The 20,107-nt window shown below is 39.0% G+C and overlaps 1 protein-coding gene across 2 annotated transcripts; it reads left to right on the forward strand.

Moving 5' to 3' along the window:
• The first annotated feature begins 438 nt into the window (after positions 1-438).
• Positions 439-17,752, forward strand: LOC134670739 (xylosyl- and glucuronyltransferase LARGE2s-like). 2 transcript variants are annotated; one of them, XM_063528555.1, is made up of 13 exons: positions 439-611; positions 877-1,136; positions 1,981-2,179; positions 5,489-5,703; positions 6,380-6,709; positions 6,841-6,993; positions 7,636-7,813; positions 8,759-8,889; positions 9,289-9,444; positions 11,315-11,503; positions 12,512-12,604; positions 15,148-15,278; positions 17,203-17,752. In XM_063528555.1, the coding sequence occupies exons 2-13, from the start codon at positions 951-953 to the stop codon at positions 17,327-17,329; spliced, it is 2,088 nt and encodes a 695-aa protein (XP_063384625.1). In that variant the 5' UTR covers positions 439-611; positions 877-950; the 3' UTR covers positions 17,330-17,752. The 2 variants fall into 2 exon arrangements, with proteins under 2 accessions (XP_063384625.1, XP_063384624.1); XM_063528554.1 differs by lacking the exon at positions 17,203-17,752 and having other exon boundaries at positions 500-535; positions 15,148-15,301.
• Positions 17,753-20,107: the final 2,355 nt, after the last annotated feature.

Below are 20,107 nucleotides of genomic sequence, written 5' to 3' on the forward strand. Positions count from 1 at the left end.
ACTACCTATATATCATTTTAATTTAAATATTGTAAGTTTGTTTCATTCCTTTGCCGATCCTAGTGGTTGTTAACCATGAGTATCATGACAGATAAAAAAGGATTTTATTTTAATTTTGTTTTTCAATATATTTTTGCAGTGTTTTGTGTGCCATTTTATATTTTCTTTAAGGAAACTTTACCAATACTACTTGTTTTAACATTTTTTGAGTTAATAAAAACATTATAGCCCTAAAATCCTTTTTATTATCCTTTTCCATTATTATTGTAAATCTATGGGAGATCAACCCTTCGCGCCTAGATAGACGACCAAACTCTTTTATTTTTGACGTTAGATCAAAAGACGTAAAATGAAACGTAACGCACATCATGTGCCAATGACATTTGGGGTTGTCAATGTCACATTGTCAATTGTCAAATAGTCAATTTATGACTGCACTGTGTGTGATTTCGTTTTGTATTATTGTGTGCTGTTTCATAATAAAAGAGCGTCCTAAGTGGATATAAAGCAAAATACCGAATTATTTTGTTGTAAAGTACAGGACAGTAGGCAGTAAACTTATTGACATATTACTGTAAAGTTTAAACGTTTGGACAGCGTTACTACAGAGCGTTAGTTTGTTGTGCTTTTTAGATTAAAATTAATTAAGCTGTTCCTGTATGGCGTGATAAGTAACGCTTGAAATTAACGATCTGTTTTCGATTTATTAACGAAATATGAAAACTTTAAACCTTATTGACAGCAAGAAACTAATCAAGATCTATTTTTTACGCCGCACGGGCCGCACGGCGTAAACAAAAAACCTTCGTATTACGTTCTTAAAAAGCTTAATTCGTATTACGTTATTTTTTGTGACTTAAGAATGATTTTTTACAGGAATAAGCGTTACAGATAGATGTGTGTGTGGAATTAAAGATGCATCCTACAATGTCCATGTTTTATACATAACAATGACAATGAGACCCAAAAATGTGCTCTCCTTCATATTTCTTCGACCCTGGCTAGGAGTTCCGTTTGGGATATGGATAGCTGTATCCGTGGTGTACTACTGGTGGTTAATATCCCGGATAAGCATCCTGGAGACACAGAACAAGGTGTTACAAGTTGATTCTAGAAAAGGATTGCAAGTGCCTTATGTAAGTATTCTATGAAATTAAAAGTTATAGTGGCCTGATTGATTTGAATCTTAAGGTGACAGTCCATTTCCAACAACAGCTGCACTACTGTTCATTTTACTAAGGAAATTGACAATGACAGCGATGCGTTATATTATTTTATAGTGTATCTACTATTGTATAAAAACAAAATGGTCAAATATAGTGAGATTGTGTTATAACCAACAGTTTCAATAGTTACAAAGGTTACCATTTTATGAAATAATAGCAGATAGCTATTCTCTCATAGAATTCACAAATTGCAATATTTTTTATTATGCTACAGGCCATATAATATAGAAGCATACCTATAATCTTCTTAGGCCTTCTTGCACCATTCCACTAACCCTGGGTTAACCGGTTAAACCAGTTAACCCAGTGTCAAATTGTACTGGTAACCATGATAACTCCAGATTTAATCGGTTAACCCTGGGTTGGTAAGATGGTGCAAGTGGCGCTTAGAAACTTAAATGAGATTGTAAGTACATAGATACAATTATTATAGTATGATACCTATTTACCCAGATATTGGTTGTTGTATTTATAAATGTGGCGATGTTTTTCTCTTGTTATAATGTCTTGTGAAAGGGCCAACACAATTTAAAAATTTAGAATTCTATGAATAGTTATAAGAATTACATAACCTTCCCGCATACTTGTTATATTCAATTTGAGTTTTGAATTCTTATATGTATGTAAAAAATAAAAAAGTTCAAAATTCAAAAGCACTAAAATTGGCCTTGATCTTACGACGCTAATATACAGGCAATATCAGTTGTCACAACTGCCTGCCAGCTTCATAAATGAATGTATATAATTTGTCCAGATTCCAGACGCACCAGGCACACTCTGCGAGACCATCCACGTGGCGCTGGTCTGCATGAGCAAATGTCCAAGGATTGTGTCACCGATGCTCAAATCATTGCTCCACCACCGGCAGAACCCTGTGCACTTCCATCTCATAGTGGATGTGGTGTCTGAGCACACAACTAGCCATCTGTTTGAGACCTGGGACCTGCCTGATGGTAATTTAAGAGCCAACAGGAGTGGTCATTCCTCCATACAAACGTACTCCTCGTTTTCCTCCGTGGTTTTTGAAGCTAGAGCAATGATTTTTTCAACACAGATTAATATTGTCAGTATCTGTGTCGGACCGTTTTGCTTTTTTTGATATTTTTGTTTTTTAAGGCGCTAGTGCCCTTCAAAAATGGCCTAATTGACTATGCCGCAATGAGAGGCGTGGTATTCAAAACTGATATCAATTAGCCAAAAAAGCAAAACGGTCCGACACAGATAATTTCATAATCATTTAGATTTCCAAATTTGGTTACGATTGATCAAGTTTTGGAGGAGGAAAAAGAGGACTACGAAAGCTCGATTTTTGTCATTTTTACGCAGGATTTTTCGCCTCAGCTGCAGTTGTCCCTATCGCACTAATTTTAGGGGCGGAGTCAAGTTTCTAAATACGTACACAGCCAGAAAAGTGATGGGTAATAGTCGACATTTAATGTCGATAATCTAGTGATGTAAGAAGTTATCGATAAACCGTCTTGTGTGAAAATATCTAGATCCTCCTAAGACACAAGGGGTTTTGCGTTGAGAGGGAACACATTTTTGTAGTTACATAGATACAATCTATTTTGAACTTTTTGATTCTAATATTTCAAATTAGAAATCAAAATCAAAAATATTTTATTGCATGGTTATGGGTTTACAAAATTTTAGGTACAGTCACGCTCCGTAATTGTCGAGCAATTTAAGGTCCTAGCTAGGGAATGCAATCTCGCACCAAGATTGGCGATTCGAGATCTCGCACGAAAAATCCGAATCGAGATTGGGTGTTTCGAGATCTCGACAGTCAGGTTTTCGGGATCGAGATTAATATCTCGACGAGATCGAATTTGACAAAGTAACTAAAACTGTGTTATTTTAATCAAAAATCTCTAAGAATTCCATACATATAGACATCGTAAAATCGGGCGTATCGAGATATTCCTAGGAATATAATGAAACGCCGACATTTCATGATCTGCCTAGCGAACACCAGCCATTTTGTGCAAACCTCAAGGTGTGATATTCTGATATTCCTATAGTCTATAGGCAAATTAAACAAAAGTCGTCTCCTTCACGATTTTCGTCGACATCTCTTCTAAATACCTAAAACTGGTATGGACGTGTTCCTCGTGGTCTCCAGAATATGAATAGACCGGTTTTTATTTTATGGAGGGGGGACGGGGACGTGTCGAAAAAAAGGAAAAAGTGGGCGGCCGACCAGCATTGATATTTGTTCACGTCTTTAGTCCTATGGGACCGATCGGTTCGTGTGAGATGTCGTGTGAAAGAGTATTAAACGTGCAATTATTGTTTTATAATAACCGTAGTCATAACTGTAGTAATTTACAAAATCATTGAAAATATATGATTTCTTGATCAATTATTTTACAATGCGCCCGCTATGAAGCTAGGAATATCAAAGAATGCATTGCTCTGATGGATCTGCCGTCTCTTTCATAAGGAAGATCGTGATATGCCTGGGTTAATATTAGATAGATCAGGAAATGGTGGCGTTTCATGATACGCCTAGGATTACGATTTTACGATATGCCGCCGACATACTACTTATTTAAGGTACCTCATGTTATATTTTGAAAATAACAACAATTAATTAAATTGACATTTAACATAAAATCAATTTTAATTTTTACTTTACTTCTATGAAATGCTATCGATGGTAAACCACTATTTACCTTTACTTAGAAACTGCGTAACAATAATAGAGCTAAAGCCGGACACATAATAGCACTGCCTGAACAACATGAATCTAAGGTCATATATTACTTAAAACAAAGTATTTCACTTTCAGTCTTGTTCGAGATCTCGAAAATATTAATCGAGATCTCGAGCGAGATTGCATATATCGAGATTTCCTGTCAACTAGGTTAAATTTCGAAAATACGTGCGAGATCTCGAAATTGCGAGATCTAGATTGCATTCCCTAGTCCTAGCTGAATTGGTTGTTTCATACACTTACTCTTACTCTATAGAATGTCCAATCCTGCCTTACAAAGACGTTAATATTTATATTTTTCATGTCTATACTTCGTTTCTGAGCATTGTTGAAAAAAAAATACTTACTTGATACTAGTATTAACCACTAAGTACATAACTAGGGTAATTCGCCAGTAACAGGCCACTATTAGTAACTGGCCACGCCAAACCAAAAATGAATTCTATTCACCTATAAATAGAATTCATTTTATTATAAGGTGGCCAGTTATTGAAACCTTATACCTACTAAAATGAATTCTGTATAGAGGTGAATAGAATTCATTTTTAGTTTAGGGCGGCCAGTTACTGGCGAATTACCCTATTCGATATCGAGTTCCGTAAACGTAAGCCGGGTAAGTAAAAAAGTTCAATCGCAATAGGGTAATTCGTCAGTGGCCACCCCAAACCAAAAATGAATTATATTCACCTATAAATAGAATTTTTTTTAGTATAAGGTGGCCAGTTATTGAAGTTATTGAAACCTTATACTAAAATTAATTCTGTTAATAGGTGAATAGGATTGATTTTTAGTTTAGGGCGGCCAGTTATTAAAAGTGGCCAGTTACTGGCGAATTACCCTACTTAGTAGTAGCAGTAACAAAAAGTGACAATGCAAACTGCAATCAGGTGCATGCCAGAAAGGTGCGCGCCAGCGCGAGTACGGGCGCACCGCACGCGTCTGTGTGCGTGCATTACACATACAAATACTCACGCCGCGGTTACGCCCCGTCAGAGCGACGGGTATATTCAGCTTGAAATCTCAAAATTGACTTTTAGCTCAGCTCCCGTTTCGTCTTAATATATCATGCGGAAATTAGAAATATTTTAATGGGGGAAAATTTCATCAAACATATCTTTTATCAATTTTTCCATAGAAGAAAAAAAACAACAGCAGTTGGACATTTTATTTCATTAAATGTATCTGTAATTCGGTACGGCTTTTTTTTCAGTTTCACACCAAATTAGTTAAAACTCTTACTTACATAGTAACACTGACTGAAACCTAAACATTAATCTGCCTTAGATCAAATCTTAAATTATAGTAAGGATAACGCAACGTTTAATCTTTTTATCCAATTACACCCATCCTAGTATTTTTATGATTTTTTTTTTAAATTCAGATGTTGTCCATCGGTGGGCCTTATTACAAAAGGCATAAGGTCCACCAAAGGACAGTTAAGAGTGTTGCTATTTGTAGATAGATGTTTGATATTTGTATTTGAAGAGGTCTTCTTTGGACGTCTAGCTAAATTTCTTTACAAATTCTTTGTTTTATACAATTTCAGTACAATACACCACTTACAACGCTCAGAGCATCCTAAACCGCGTGGCATGGATCCCGACAAGCCACTACTCCGGCGTGTACGCGCTGGTCAAACTGTTATTCCCAGACATACTGCCGGCAACGCTGCGGAGGGTTATCGTGCTGGATTCCGATCTGACCTTCTTGTGTGATATTATGGAATTGTGGAACATGTTCCGGAATATGACGGACCAGCAGGTATTTTGATTATCGAGAGGTATATGAGCCAAAGCGTTGGGCATAAGGCCGAAACCGGTATTGCTACTAGTCCCACTCTAACTCGGCAGATAAGTGACTCTATTGTTCTTATTAGACACTTAGGCTCACTTGCACCAGCCCACTAACCTGAGGTTAAGCGGATAAACCGTTAACTTAGTGTCAAATTGTATGGGTAACCATGGCAACTCCAGGCTTAACCGGTTAACCCCGGGATAGTGTGATGGTGCAAGTGGGCCTTAGCTATCACCTATCAGGGGGAAATGTGGAACACCGTTTTCTTCCAAGCCTCTATTTCACTCGATATTTCGTGACATTTCTCCGTTTTCATACCTATAGATTAATTCCAGTAATCTCTTCATTGAAAAAGGTAGTAAGTTTACCCAAATTTGCGTTACTAGGGAATCTGCCGAAGGACTGAAGCGAAGCAGGATTTGGATAATACTAGTATTATCATCATCCATAATTAATAATTTTGAACCACAAGTTGCAGACTTTCTATAGTTGCTATAAAAATGCACTACATTTAAAAAAAGGGAGCCCACGTTTTTCTGAACCCCTGTTGCATTAGCTTCACCATAGTAAATATTCTGCAGATTCTTCTCCAAACTAAAATCTGACTTGCGCTGAACTTGTTTAAACTTTAATCCATTTCCAGTATATCGGCCTAGTCGAAAACGAGAGCAACTGGTACCAAAACACCGAAATCAGATGGCCCGCGCTCGGCCGGGGCTACAACACCGGTGTGATGTTGTTAGACTTGCACAAAATTCGGACCGTCACAGACTGGACGACTCTATGGCACAACGCGATCAACGACAATATAGACCGGCTGAAGACCACGGCACTGGCTGATCAGGACGTGATTAACGCCATGATTAAAAAAACACCAAAGATTGTTTATAATATTAGCTGTCATTATAATGTGCAAATGTCGACAGAGACGCTAGCGAAAAGTTGTTATGGGGAAGATGTAAATAATATTAAGGTGAGTTGTCGTAATTAGATCATGCTATTCCATGATAAATTTATCAGTATAATTATGCAGAGCAAGACATAAGCCTCAGTAAAACCTAGTCTCAATGTTAAACTAGTTAACTAAATATCATCACATTTTAGATAATTCACTGGAACTCCCCAAAGAAGTACAACGTCAATATCCCCGACGTGGAATACTTCCGAAGCATCCACCTATCTTACGTCAACTTCGATGGTAACCAGCTTCGAGAGAAGTTGCACCGCTGCGATCGCGCCGAAGCGGTCACCGTGAAGGTAGAGTACTTCCGAGGCATCCACCTTTCTTACGTCAACCTCGACATTAACCAGCTTCGAGAGAAGCTGCACCGCTGCGACCGCGCCGAAGCGGTCACTGTGAAGGTAGAGTATTTCCGATGCATCCACCTTTCTTACGTCAACTTCGACGGTACACCGCGGCGACCGCGCCGAAGCGGTCACCGTGAAGGTAAGGTAGATTATAGTCGCACTGATATCAGACTTTTTTCACTCCAGCTTATTAAGACGAAAACTGAACCTGCGGTGGCAGCATGGTTGCATTTTTATCCCCTGTCACTTTCGCACTTTCATACTTGTTAGAACGCGAACGTGACAGGCTGACAGGCGATAAAAATGCGACCGTGCTACAGCCGCTGATATATGCTCTACTAAACCTCTGAAGCTTCCTCTCCTACGTCATAAAGACACGATCTTCCGTCAATTTCAGCAGTAAGTGCTGCAGTCAAGAAAAGTAAAAAAAAACATAGATATATACGGTGAATGCGTAGACTTAGTTTTTGTTCTCCCATGAGAAAGGGATTTTAAATATGGATATGGGCTTTTTAAATCTATCAAAGTACCTTTAGTTATTCCGAAAATCACTTGTAAACTAGGTGGGTTTATTCTCATCATGTTTTCCAGAGCGCAACCCCCAGCCGTTGTACGAAATTCCGCGCAGCGCAGAACATAAAACTGCGCACACACCTGTACTACATGGACTATAGCTACACGAATGTGGACAATTTTGACGTCACACTGGTGCTGCAGCTGTCTATGGATCGATTGCAGTTCTTGGAGAGGCTTGTCAAGCATTGGGAAGGTATTAAATGATTGGTCACTCTTGTTTATAAAAATAAATAAACTATATAGCAGTGGCGGAGCGTCCATAGAACGCGATTCCCATCGGCTTGTCTGATATTCAGGCTCTTGGGCTATTTTAATTACACTTATGAAGAAAAGGAAGGGCAACTCAGCTACGGCTTGCCTACGAACAATCTAGACGCACCGCCCCTGCTATATAGTATTATTAAAGAGAATTTGAAATACAGGAATATTGTCAAAGTAAATTATGTAGTCAGTACATTTACTGCCATCTTTCGATACAAATGATTAACACTTTTAGAACGCCATTTTATTTTACTTTGATTTTAATTTTTTCACTGATATAGGTATGGCGCCATACCTTCGGCCTACTCTCGACTAGATGGCGATACTTTTTGACATTTAACAAATTTAAGTATTCAGTGAAATAATAAGAATCAAAGTCAAATGGCGTTCTCAAAGAGTTAATCATTTGTGTCGAAAGATAACAGTAAATGTACTGACTACATAATTTACTTTGACAATACATATTCCTCTGGCTAGTCGAAATTCTCTTTGGTGTAATAAATTCAATCATATTTCTGATACTACAAATTTTACTGTCAATTTTTCATGTGGCGCTCCTGATGGGAGGTTAAACTTTGGTTTTTAGCATTAGAAAGAACTCTGCAGAAGCAATTCGGACCGTATTACGTATAAGTATATAAGTATTTAGTTTATTTATTTGGTTTAGTTTAGTATGAGCATTTTTACCGCACACTTTATGCGGTATGAATAATGTGATGAAGATCAATTCTCCTTGGTTCTTTGTTTGCTTCAGAATACTGCATTGTGTGTGACTGATTTAAAACGTCATGCACGCGTCATGCGTTTGTTTTATTTGTATTGTAGGTACCGACTAACAAGTTGTGTTTGCCAGACTATATCTAATTTCATTTGGCAGGCCCTCTGAGCGCCGCGATATACCTATCCGACTGCGAAGTGGGAGTTCTAGAGAGTTTCATCAAGGATTTCTCTGATACGCTCAGCGTTAGGAAAAACATCGGATACCATCTCGTATTCAAACACGAATCTGTAAGTACTCTTTTGATAATTTAATATAAACCTTACCGTCTTAGCATTTAGGTATGTTCCACACCATGTTCCACAAGAGTTCAAAATTGTTACTGGAATTTGAATTTTCTCGCTTTAAATGTAAGGTCCAATTTTCTCCTCCACGTGGCTTTACAGAACGTGAACACGGCGTCTACGTGTTTCTAATGGACGTGGATTTCGTGCTAATCGGCATCATTGTAATTTCAATCTTATTGTTCTTAATATTAAGTTTATATTCTCCGACGCACTGCCATTTTTTGAAATTAAATTTTTTATACATCGATCTCTTCAGCTATTACAAACACCGTTCCAGAAGAGTTAAAGATGGTTACTGGAATTTAAATCTTCTCGTTCTACATATAAGGTCTAATTTTTTAGACGCACTACCCAGTGAACTATCTCCGCAACGTGGCCTTAGAAAACGTGAACACACCCTACGTGTTTCTTATGGACGTGGATTTTGTGCCCATGGCCGGGCTCTACGACCATCTGCGATCTGTCATTAAGCTCGTCAACCCGTATCCGCAGAAAATTGTAAGTTTGTTTTCGCTTCTCATGCTTGTAATTGTAAAGTTTGTCTTTATATCGTACGCAGTGGCGGATTTGCAGTCTTTGCCGCCCTAGGCCCCAAGCCTTGTAGCCGCCCCTTTCTCAGCATCAGCACCCATCATATTGACTACAGATCAGGCAACGAAAAGATACCTATATTATAGAGGGAAATGCTTGGGACACATTTTTTACTTAGTAACTTTTTTGGACTCGTTAGGAGGTGAACATATCAAAAGTAGGGGGGTTTGGTTTGAAGGTCACATTTTTCGGTTTTTCGCTTATCTCAGAAACTATACGTCCTTGTGACATGATCATAGGAACATAGGTTTTACGAAAAAAATAAGCAAATATTCATTCATTTTAAATGACAGTTTTACCAATAACATTGACATTTTATGTACCTACAAAAACATTCAAAAAATCTAAAAAAGAAACATAAGAACTTTTTTTTGTATTTTCTTGAATAACTGCTAAACTATTTATCCTAAAATTATAAAAAAAAGTTGAGATTCTTCCAATGAGCTCTTTGATTTGATATGTATAGTCAGACCGTAAAAAGTCTGCAGCGATTTTGATAGCCCACGCAGTGCAAGTGTCATTTTAAACGTCAAACTTCTATGAAATTATGACGTATACATAACACTTACACTGCGTGGGCTGTCAAATCCGCTGCAGACTTTGTTTGGTGCGACTATAACACGATATAGTTTGAAAAACTTTGTTTTTAAATTTTCGCATTTACCCCCCAAAAATGGCCTCCATATTTAAAATTCATTTATTTACACAAACTTACAAATGTGTGCCAAATTTCAACTTAATTGGTCCAGCAGTTTCGGAGAAAATAGGCTGTGACAGACGGACAGCCAGACGCACGAGTATAAGGGTTCCGTTTTTTCCTTTTGAGGTACGGAACCCTACGGGGAACAAGGCGCGAAGGCGTCAACAATATGCGAAATCGACGCCACACTCGCGTTCGCGGCTTCGCGCCGCGGTTCGCGCACGAGTGGAAGGGCCCTCCAGATATCGTAAAAATTGTAGCTTGTAGCAAATTTAACCAACTTTCATTTTGTATAATGATCATGTCGTTAGAACGCATAGTTTCAGAGATATAAGCGAAAACTGAAAAATGTGACTATCAAACCTCTCTCTTCCCCCGGCTCAAGGGCTACGGCCGGGGACTTTTGATATGTTCACCTCCTAGATAGTCCAAATAAAGTTAGGCACAAAGTCAAAAATTGCGTTTCAAGCATTTCCCTTTATAGGTACCTTTTTTTGAGAATTCGTTGCCTGGCCTAATTTTGAGTTATTTTTTGTTATCATCGGCGAATTTATTGTCACAATTTGCCGCCCCTAATATTTCGCCGCCCTAGGCCCGGGCCTACTGTGCCTTATGGGAAATCCGCCACTGATCGTACGTAGGCTGTCTAAAATTGCTATGCGAGCCAGTCTAGTGCATAAAGTAAAATCATGTAGTGAGACTTTTATAAACTACTAACTTTCCGAACACTTTTTAAACTATCACAATATTTACTTTAACGGGACTTAATGGCGTATACTTAAGTTTTAAAATTATCTCCGACGTTACGAACACGGCATTGTCCCCGTTGTATTGAAGATTTAAGTTTAAAACTTGAAGGTTAAAGTTGACATCTTCTAGCTGCGCGAGTTTTTAGAACTACCTCGCACTCGGTCTTATTTATCAACTTGAACGACCGTTTTTCACGCTAATATTTGTCTAACTTCATTTTTGGAAAAAAAAAAAAACCGGCCACGCATGTGCCGCGCATTTCGGCTTGCACGTGGCCAGTTTTTTTTTAATTTAATTACGCATTCGATCCGTTTACTTTGTCACCAGTGTCTAGTGGTGGCCGCGTTCGAGACGCGGCGCTACCGGCTGTCGCCGCCGCGCAACAAGACCGCGCTGCTGGCGCGCCTGGCCGCGCGCCGCGGCGCCGACGTGGCGCCCTTCCGCGCGCTCGAGTGGCCGCCCGGCCACCGCGCCACCAACTACTCCCGCTGGGCCACCGCCACGCAGCCCTACCAGGTCACTGTCTATACAAGAACCCCAATTACTATACATACAGGATGCTTCCTGTAACAGGAGCATTAAATTAAACTAAAGGCTGTACTCCTCAAACTGACCAACGTTTGTTCAGCATCTTTTAAAAATAATGAATCCTTTAGACTTCCTCTTTTTCATACAATATAAATATTGCCTTCAATGTACGCAGACATCAGTGTGTTTGACGTTGACGTTACTTGTCACGCTTTTAACATAACAAAATTTGCAATACATTGTGTCTTAGAATAAACTTTAAAGTGTAATAAAAATCAAAACATGAGTTATTTTCAAAAGTTGCTGAACAAATGTTGGTCAGTTTGAGGAGTACAGCCTACAGTTTAATTTATTGCTCCTGTTACAGAAAACACACTGTATATTATTATACCTACTATTTGCCTCCTCAGCGTCTTTTGTGGAAAAAATGGCGTCTTAGCGCAGTTGCGCCAACGTTGCGAGATAGAGTTGACTACAGACCGAGGCCTGGGGGGTCTCTACTTCATTCCAGATAATATTAGACTCTAAAAGACCACAGGACCCAGATATTCTAAACCTTTTCTGTGGCGTACAGCAAACAACTTCGATTTCGATACAAAGTGTTGACAGTGCCAATAGTGACACATGTATATACCGTCGGGTGACAAGCAAAAGTCACTAACTAACACCATTGAAATTATTGGACAATAAACCGTATTACAAGTGTAATAAAGTGCATTGTTACTTTAATTTTTTGATAGTAGTACTTAGTGACTTTTGCTTATCACCCGACGATATATCGAGCGTTGTTGACCTCTGCTAGGTATTTTAATAGGAAAATAATATATTATACTTATTGTAGAATATAGGTATTATAATATCAAACAAATTATGCTGTGATAGTCGCTTCAAATATTGGTAGATAAAATGAGTGACTGACTAGAAATGATTAAAAATTCGATCAGTATCCTTATCATACACAGAGAAGCGGTTAAGGAGTACTATTTCCCGTTGCAGGTGGATTGGGAGAATCATTACGAACCGTATATTGTGGTCCATCGTTCCGTGCCTAAGTATGACACGCGGTTTTCCGGCTTTGGATGGAATAAAGTAAGTTATATGTTAAAGCTATAAGGAATTTATTATTAGTACTAGCGACCCGCCCCGGCTTCGCACGGTTTAAAATAATTATTAATATTAATTTATATAAAATAATTATTAATAATATAAATAATATAGGACATTCTTACACAGATTGACTAAGTCCCACAGTAAGCTCAAGCTATATATAATATATAAATATGTATTTAAATACATAGGAAACAACCATGACTCAGGAACAAATATCTGTGTCATCACAAAAATAAATGCCCTTACTGGGATTCGAACCCAGGACCGAATGAAATGAAGCCGATGCTTCACAGGCAGGGTCACTACCCACTAAGGTTGCCTCCAGAATCTCGCGAACTAAATTGACAGGTCAATGTGCACAAATGATACCACAGTTTGGCCAGTGCTGTTCATATCGATATTTTCAAAAAAGTTTGAATTAGAGAATAACGCGAGAATTCACCGCTAGCGGCGCTACTGTTGCGCGGTCAGTTAAAATGTATCTTTAAGTAATTTAAATTATTTTACAAATGTTACTTGGTATTTCGAAAATTGTGCAATTTAATAATAATAGACACAAGGATATTGGATAAAAATATTGTAGGTATAGCTGGTCAAGCAAATCTTGTCAGTAAAAAAAGGCGCGAAATTCAAATTTTCTATGGGACGATATCCCTTCGCGCCTACAGTTTTCAAATTTGCCGCCTTTTTCTACTGACAAGATCTGCTTGACCAGCTATAATTAAATAAATATTTTATTATATTTATTTTATTTGTTAGGAAAACTTACAGCTAGAGTAACAAGTTGTGGGTAGGTTGTGGGTGATAACATAGAAACAGTGATTTTGGCTCAAAATACAAATAAGGCCGACCCAGACGGGGAAATAAGATACTCGTAAGATTTCTCATTTATTTTGTGTGGTGTGGACGTAAAAATTAAATAGTCTCGGTGATCCCTATTGCTTCGATTGTAAAGAAGACCAGTCCCTAAACTGGACATTCAAGTTGACAATTAGGTCTGAATTTAAATAGTCAGACCAAAAAAAGTCTGCAGCGAATTTAATAGCCCACGCAGTGCAAGTATTATTATAACGTCAAAATTCTATGAAATTACGACGTATTAAATAACAGTTGCACTGCGTGGGCTATCAAATTCGCTGCAGACTTTTCTTGGTCTAACTTTAATTATCGATCAATCTCATCTACCGGTCACATTTTTAATTTAGATTTATGGCGAGAACCGCGAGCTCTTGATATAAACAACTTGCCCCCAAACCTGCATATTAAGAGACAACAGGAGTGGTCATATCTCCATACAACCGTACTCGACTGTTTCCTCCGTGGGTTTTGATGCTAGAGCAATGATTTTTTCAACACATTAATATTGTCAATATATGTGTCGGACCGTTATGCTTTTTTTGATATTTTTGTTTTTTTAAGGCGCCTTTCAAAAATGGCCAAAATGGCCTCATTGACTACGCCGCAATGAGAGGCGTAGTATACAAAACTGTTATCAATTAGCCAAAAAAGCAAAACGGTCCGGCACAGATAATATCATAATCATTTAATTGGTTAAGTTTTGGAGAAGTAAACACTAAACAGTCGAGTACGAAACCTCGATTTTTGAGATTTTTACGCAGGATTTTTCGCCTTGTCCTTATCGCACTAGTTTTAGGAGCCGCTTCCGTTAGCGAGATGAGTATATTTACCTAAAATATTTAAAACTCAGCTCCGGTTTCGTCTTAACATTGAAATTTGTCAGTTTCACATCCGCACCTCCTGATTTGATTGGTAACGTCACAATCTTACAATCGAATCAACCACTTTTCTCGTCACATTCATACAAATCTAAATCGTTTGTGACCCCTTTACTCGTATAACTATCACATGGGTAGTAAGTGCATCTTACTTATCGATATCATTTTATCGACATATACCCCTGACTATTTTTTCTTTGCTATTCCTGGTATCATTTTATTTGTCAAACTCATGTCAATTTAGTTCGCGAGTTTCTGGAGGCAACTGTAAGCCAGACTGGTCGTCAAACGGTTTAACCTTTCCGACGCCATGTCAAACATAAAATTTGTCACGCGGACGCCACGTCACCGAAGTGTCGAAACTGAAATTGAACTTTATGCATATGCACGTGGGTCTATTTTGCTATGTGGTCTGTGACCGATAAATCAGTCTTTGGCGTTGAACTTGCGGTGCGGATATATCAGTCATTGGCGTCCAAAAGGTTAACAAATTATACACCTGAACCTTCCTTAGGATTTTATGCGGTTTTCAGTTATCAATAGAGTGATTCTTGAGAAAGGCTTATCATTTGTTACCCCGTGCAAAACCGGAGTGGATCGCTAGTTATGTATATTTTTATTGCATCTGTCATCCCGATTTTTTCTTTTCGTTTGTCGTTTGTCGATGTGCGATTGTCATCTTGGCTAGGCACCCAGGGGGCCTGGTGTTGCCCGTCGTTAGTTTCGAGTTCATCATGATTCTAAACCGTATACGTACGCTATATAAATACCATTCTCCATTGGCAGGTGTCCCACAGCGTAGAACTGCGCGCACTAGGATACAAGGTGGTGGTGCTGCCGGGGGCCTTCGTGGTGCACACGCCGCACGCCCCCTCGCCCGCCATCACCGCCTTCCGGACCAGCAAGGAATACCGACAGTGAGTGTTCAACTACACTAGGACACAGGTGTCCCACAGCGTACTGCGTGCACTAGGATACAAGGTGGTGGTGCTGCCGGGGCCCTTCGTGGTGCACACGCCGCACGCCCCCTCGCCCGCCATCACCGCCTTCCGGACCAGCAAGGAGTACCGACAGTGAGTGTTCAACTACACTAGGACACAGGTGTCCCACAGCGTACTGCGTGCACTAGGATACAAGGTGGTGGTGCTGCCGGGGCCCTTCGTGGTGCACACGCCGCACGCCCCCTCGCCCGCCATCACCGCCTTCCGGACCAGCAAGGAGTACCGACAGTGAGTGTTCAACTACACTAGGACACAGGTGTCCCACAGCGTACTGCGTGCACTAGGATACAAGGTGGTGGTGCTGCCGGGGCCCTTCGTGGTGCACACGCCGCACGCCCCCTCGCCCGCCATCACCGCCTTCCGGACCAGCAAGGAGTACCGACAGTGAGTGTTCGACTACACTAGGACACAGGTGTCCCTCAGCGTACTGCGTGCACTAGGATACAAGGTGGTGGTGCTGCCGGGGCCCTTCGTGGTGCACACGCCGCACGCCCCCTCGCCCGCCATCACCGCCTTCCGGACCAGCAAGGAGTACCGACAGTGAGTGTTCAACTACACTAGGACACAGGTGTCCCTCAGCGTACTGCGTGCACTAGGATACAAGGTGGTGGTGCTGCCGGGGCCCTTCGTGGTGCACGCGCCGCACGCCCCCTCGCCCCCGTAGATTTTGTTTACGTTCATTTAAATACCTAAAGATACAGACTATAGGATACGGGTCCCACAGCGTAGAACTACTTGCTTCCCTACATTCAAAATAAGCAAAGAGAATTTGAAATACAGGAATTTGAAGTAAATTATGTAGTCACAGTGAATTTACTGCCATCTTTCGACAGATGTTTAAAACTTTTAAAACGCCATTTGACCTTAATCTTTGTTATATATGATATGAAATTTTGTTGGCCATCGCTCGAAAAGATGGAACCATGAACCGAAGGCTGCCTAGTCTCGAATAGATGGCGACACTTTTTGATACTTATAAAATTTAACACACATCTGTGAAAGAATAAGGATCAAAGTCAAATGGCGTTTTAAAAGTTTTAAACATTTGTCGAAAGATGGCAGTAAATTCACTGTGACTATATAATTTATAATTTACATTCTATTCTCTTTTGAATAAGTATGTCACATTAAGTTCAAGTTTTAAACACCAAAATGTTATAATAGAATACGTAAAGTTAAAAATTAAGCTCTTCGCTTCAATAAACAGCTTCTTTGCTACACCCCGACGCACTTCCCTGTACATTTATCCTCCTACCGCGAACCACGTTCGACGTGTTGCCTCGCTGTCGCACCTGTAAATTCATACGTAAGTGTGACAGAGAGGCAACACGTCGAACGTGGTTGGCCCACAGAGACTAAATACATATTCGTTGCAATCTAATTTAAACCTTTCATGAACCAAATAAAGTAGCATTTCTTTTGTTTCATTGCTGTTTAAAACAAACGAATATCGTTCCAATTGACTTATAGAATAAAGTTCAAATTAAAAATTGGGCATCTTTATATAGACGACCGGTCTGGCCTAGAGGGTAGTGACCCTGCCTATGAAGCCGATGGTCCCGGGTTCGAATCCTGGTAAGGGCATTTATTTGTATGATGATACATATATTTGTTCCTGAGTCATGGTTGTTTTCTACGTATTTAAGTATTTATATAATTATATATATCGTTGTCTGAGCACACAAGCTTTATTGAGCTTACCGTGGGGCTTAGTCAGTTTGTGTAAAAATGTCCTATAATATTTATTTATTTATTTATATGGTGGGTCTTCCGAGGTTAGAACATTTCACTCCTTTGGTGGCTATAAATATTTGTTCCTAACAAAATACTTGTCTTTCAGTTGCCTGGCGCTCCTGAAGCTCGAATTCATGGAGGACCTGCGCCGCAAGTACAACATCACACTCGAAGACAGCATGCTACACATTGGCAAGGAACCTGTCAAACTGAGGCCCAAGGAGGCCGACTAGAGGAGTCCACCAGGGCGCTTGCGAACGCTATTCTTTTGATACTTTTCAAAATGAACTGATTTCGAAGACCAGCCAGGTTATAAAAAAGGTAAAAGATTTTAATTCGTGACGATCACAAAACATGTACGAACATGTACAGACAACAACAGCGAGGAAAGAAGAAATCGATAAGCGTGCATCACGAAATGGACCCAACTCAGCATAATGCTAGCTATAAACCCTGCGCTGGTCTTCTGTAGGGCCCATTTTATTTATTTCATTTATGTATTTATTTTTTTGTAGAAAAATTGTATAAGTAGCGTTCGTTAATGATGCTCTGGTGGGCCTGTGGGACTTGATGATAAGTTTGTCTGATATAAATAATTACCCCCTTATTCATAAACGTTTACTAAAGTTGACAAGCCGATAATAATCGTTAGTCCCTTTCCGGCGTAATGGTAAGATGGAAAGGGACAAACGATTATTATCGGCTTGTCAACTTTAGTAAACGTTTATGAATAAGGGGGTTAGTCTCTCGCACTTACGGTAGGTATTATATCAAATACAACGTAAAACGTAACACTCGAAAATAGTATACTTCACTTCGACAAGGAGGAGGTATAAATAAAACTTAAGTCCTTCCAGCACTTACGGTACTTGCTATAGTTCGTTTTTAGGGTTCCGTACCCAGAGGGTAAAACGGGACCCTATTACTAAGACTTCGCTGTCCGTCCGTCCGTCCGTCTGTCTGTCACCAGGCTGTATCTCACGAACCGTGATAGCTAGACAGTTGAAATTTTCACAGATGATGTATTTCTGTTGCCGCTATAACAACAAATACTAAAAACAGAATAAAATAAAGATTTAAGTGGGGCTTCCATACAGCAAACGTGATTTTTGACCAAAGTTAAGCAACGTCAGGCGTGGTCAGTACTTGGATGGGTGACCGCTTTCTTTTTGCATTTTTTTCCGTTTTTTTTTTGCTTTATGATACGGAACCCTTCGTGCGCGAGTCCGACTCGCACTTGCCCGGTTTTTTTTAGCATTAGAAAGAACTTGCAAGAAGGCAAGCGCCTTTCGGCCGCGTACGTAACCGAGTTTTGTAACCAGTTACAAAATAAGATTTTTTTTTCTTTTCTCGTAGCCAGTTACCAACAGGACATGTGATTTAATTGAAAAACGCTTTTTAAAAATCAAAAACTATTACTTACGAAAGCAAAAGAATATAAATGATCGTATTAGATTCATAATTGTTACATATTTGCTGTGACTTATTTTTAAAATGTGTTTTTCAATTAAACGACACATCAAGATTGTTTACTTTATTTCTAATGCTAAAAAAAACGAACTATAGAGAGGGATAAATCTTGTCGGTTTCACAAAAAAGTATTACTGTGTATAAAATTTGAACTAGTCATATTGTGACAACAAAAATCAACGTAAATGTAAGCGCAAATGACTACAAGAAACGCGCTTTATTTCTTCATCATCGATTTAAATACGATAAATAACGAGACTACAATTCAAGATTGTGCAATATGTAATTCATGCTAGATTGAAGCGTTAAATTTTAACTTTAAGAAGCACTATGGTTATAATTATGATAATTGAAGAATTTTGATAACCCCCAGGCTGTGAAATAAATGTCTAGATGGAAAAGCTGTTTACCTTTATATAGTTATCAACAGTAGTCCTTATGTCACTGACTCGCTAAAAATGATTAACAAAAAATATAGTTGTCTGCCTTAGGGTGGTATTCCATCTGTCCAATGTGTATTGTGTCTCACATTTTGCTTAAAAGAGGGAAACACAATGACATTGGACAGATGTGACGTCGCACTAGTAAAGGTACCTTATGGCGGTTGGCGCTTACGCTATTATTAACGCCACTCCAATATTATTGCGACGCCATGCGACGTAAGTGCCAGCCGCCATAAGGTACCTTTTGCCGTGGAAAGTCACAGATGGAATACCACCCTTATGCAGTAAGGGCAACAATATATTAATGCATGCCTAAAAGAAGTCAAGCCGTCAAAAACAAGCTTTTATCAGACAAAGGATCTGTCTCTCTGTCACTCGAATATGCAAGAGCGATAAAGAGGTAGACGACAATTTTCGATATTGGCGGTATTAGGTCCAATGATCCAGTTTTTTTAAGTGCTGCCAGCTTACTCATCCTACTTCTAGATACCTATCACTCCTATGAGTATAACGTTATACCGGGTGTGGCCTGTAATATGAGCAAAAAATTTAACTGTAAGCTGTACTCCTCATACTGATCAACATTTGTTCAGCGACTTTTAAAAATAACTTGTGTTTTGATATTTAACACACTTTAAAGTTTATTCTAAGACGCAATGTATTGCGAATTTTGTTATGTTTAAGGCGTGATAAGCAACGTCAATCACAATGATATGGCATGGCGATGGCGTCCATTGAAGATAATATTTATTTTTTATGAAAAATAGACAGTCTAAATACTTCATAATTTTTAAAAGTTTTTGAACAAAAGTGTCACCGTGTGAGGAGTACAATCTATGTTTAAATTATTTGCTCGTGTTACAGGCCACACCCGGTATTAAACAAGACATTCCCCATATGAATGAATGAATGAAATACCATGACAATTAACACCAATTATATTTTTATAACTAGTTATTCCAAAGAAGTACTTTCAAATGTTAAATTAGTTACATATACTTATTGTAAGAGAGATTGTTACGATGTATAATAAGATTGAGTAATTCTCGTATTACAAGGTGTTGTTGTTATTTTATTATTATTATCTGTAATAGTAGC

Source organism: Cydia fagiglandana, chromosome 14 (genome assembly GCF_963556715.1).
Source record: "Cydia fagiglandana chromosome 14, ilCydFagi1.1, whole genome shotgun sequence".
NCBI lineage: Eukaryota > Metazoa > Arthropoda > Insecta > Lepidoptera > Tortricidae > Cydia > Cydia fagiglandana.

Coding starts and splice junctions, on each gene's coding strand:
- LOC134670739 (XM_063528555.1), top strand. CDS start 951: ATGACAATGAGACCCAAAAATGTGCTCTCCTTCATATTTCTTCGACCC. Junction 8,890..9,288: donor TCGTATTCAAACACGAATCT/GTAAGTACTCTT, acceptor CTAATTTTTTAG/ACGCACTACCCAGTGAACTA. Junction 11,504..12,511: donor CCGCCACGCAGCCCTACCAG/GTCACTGTCTAT, acceptor TTCCCGTTGCAG/GTGGATTGGGAGAATCATTA.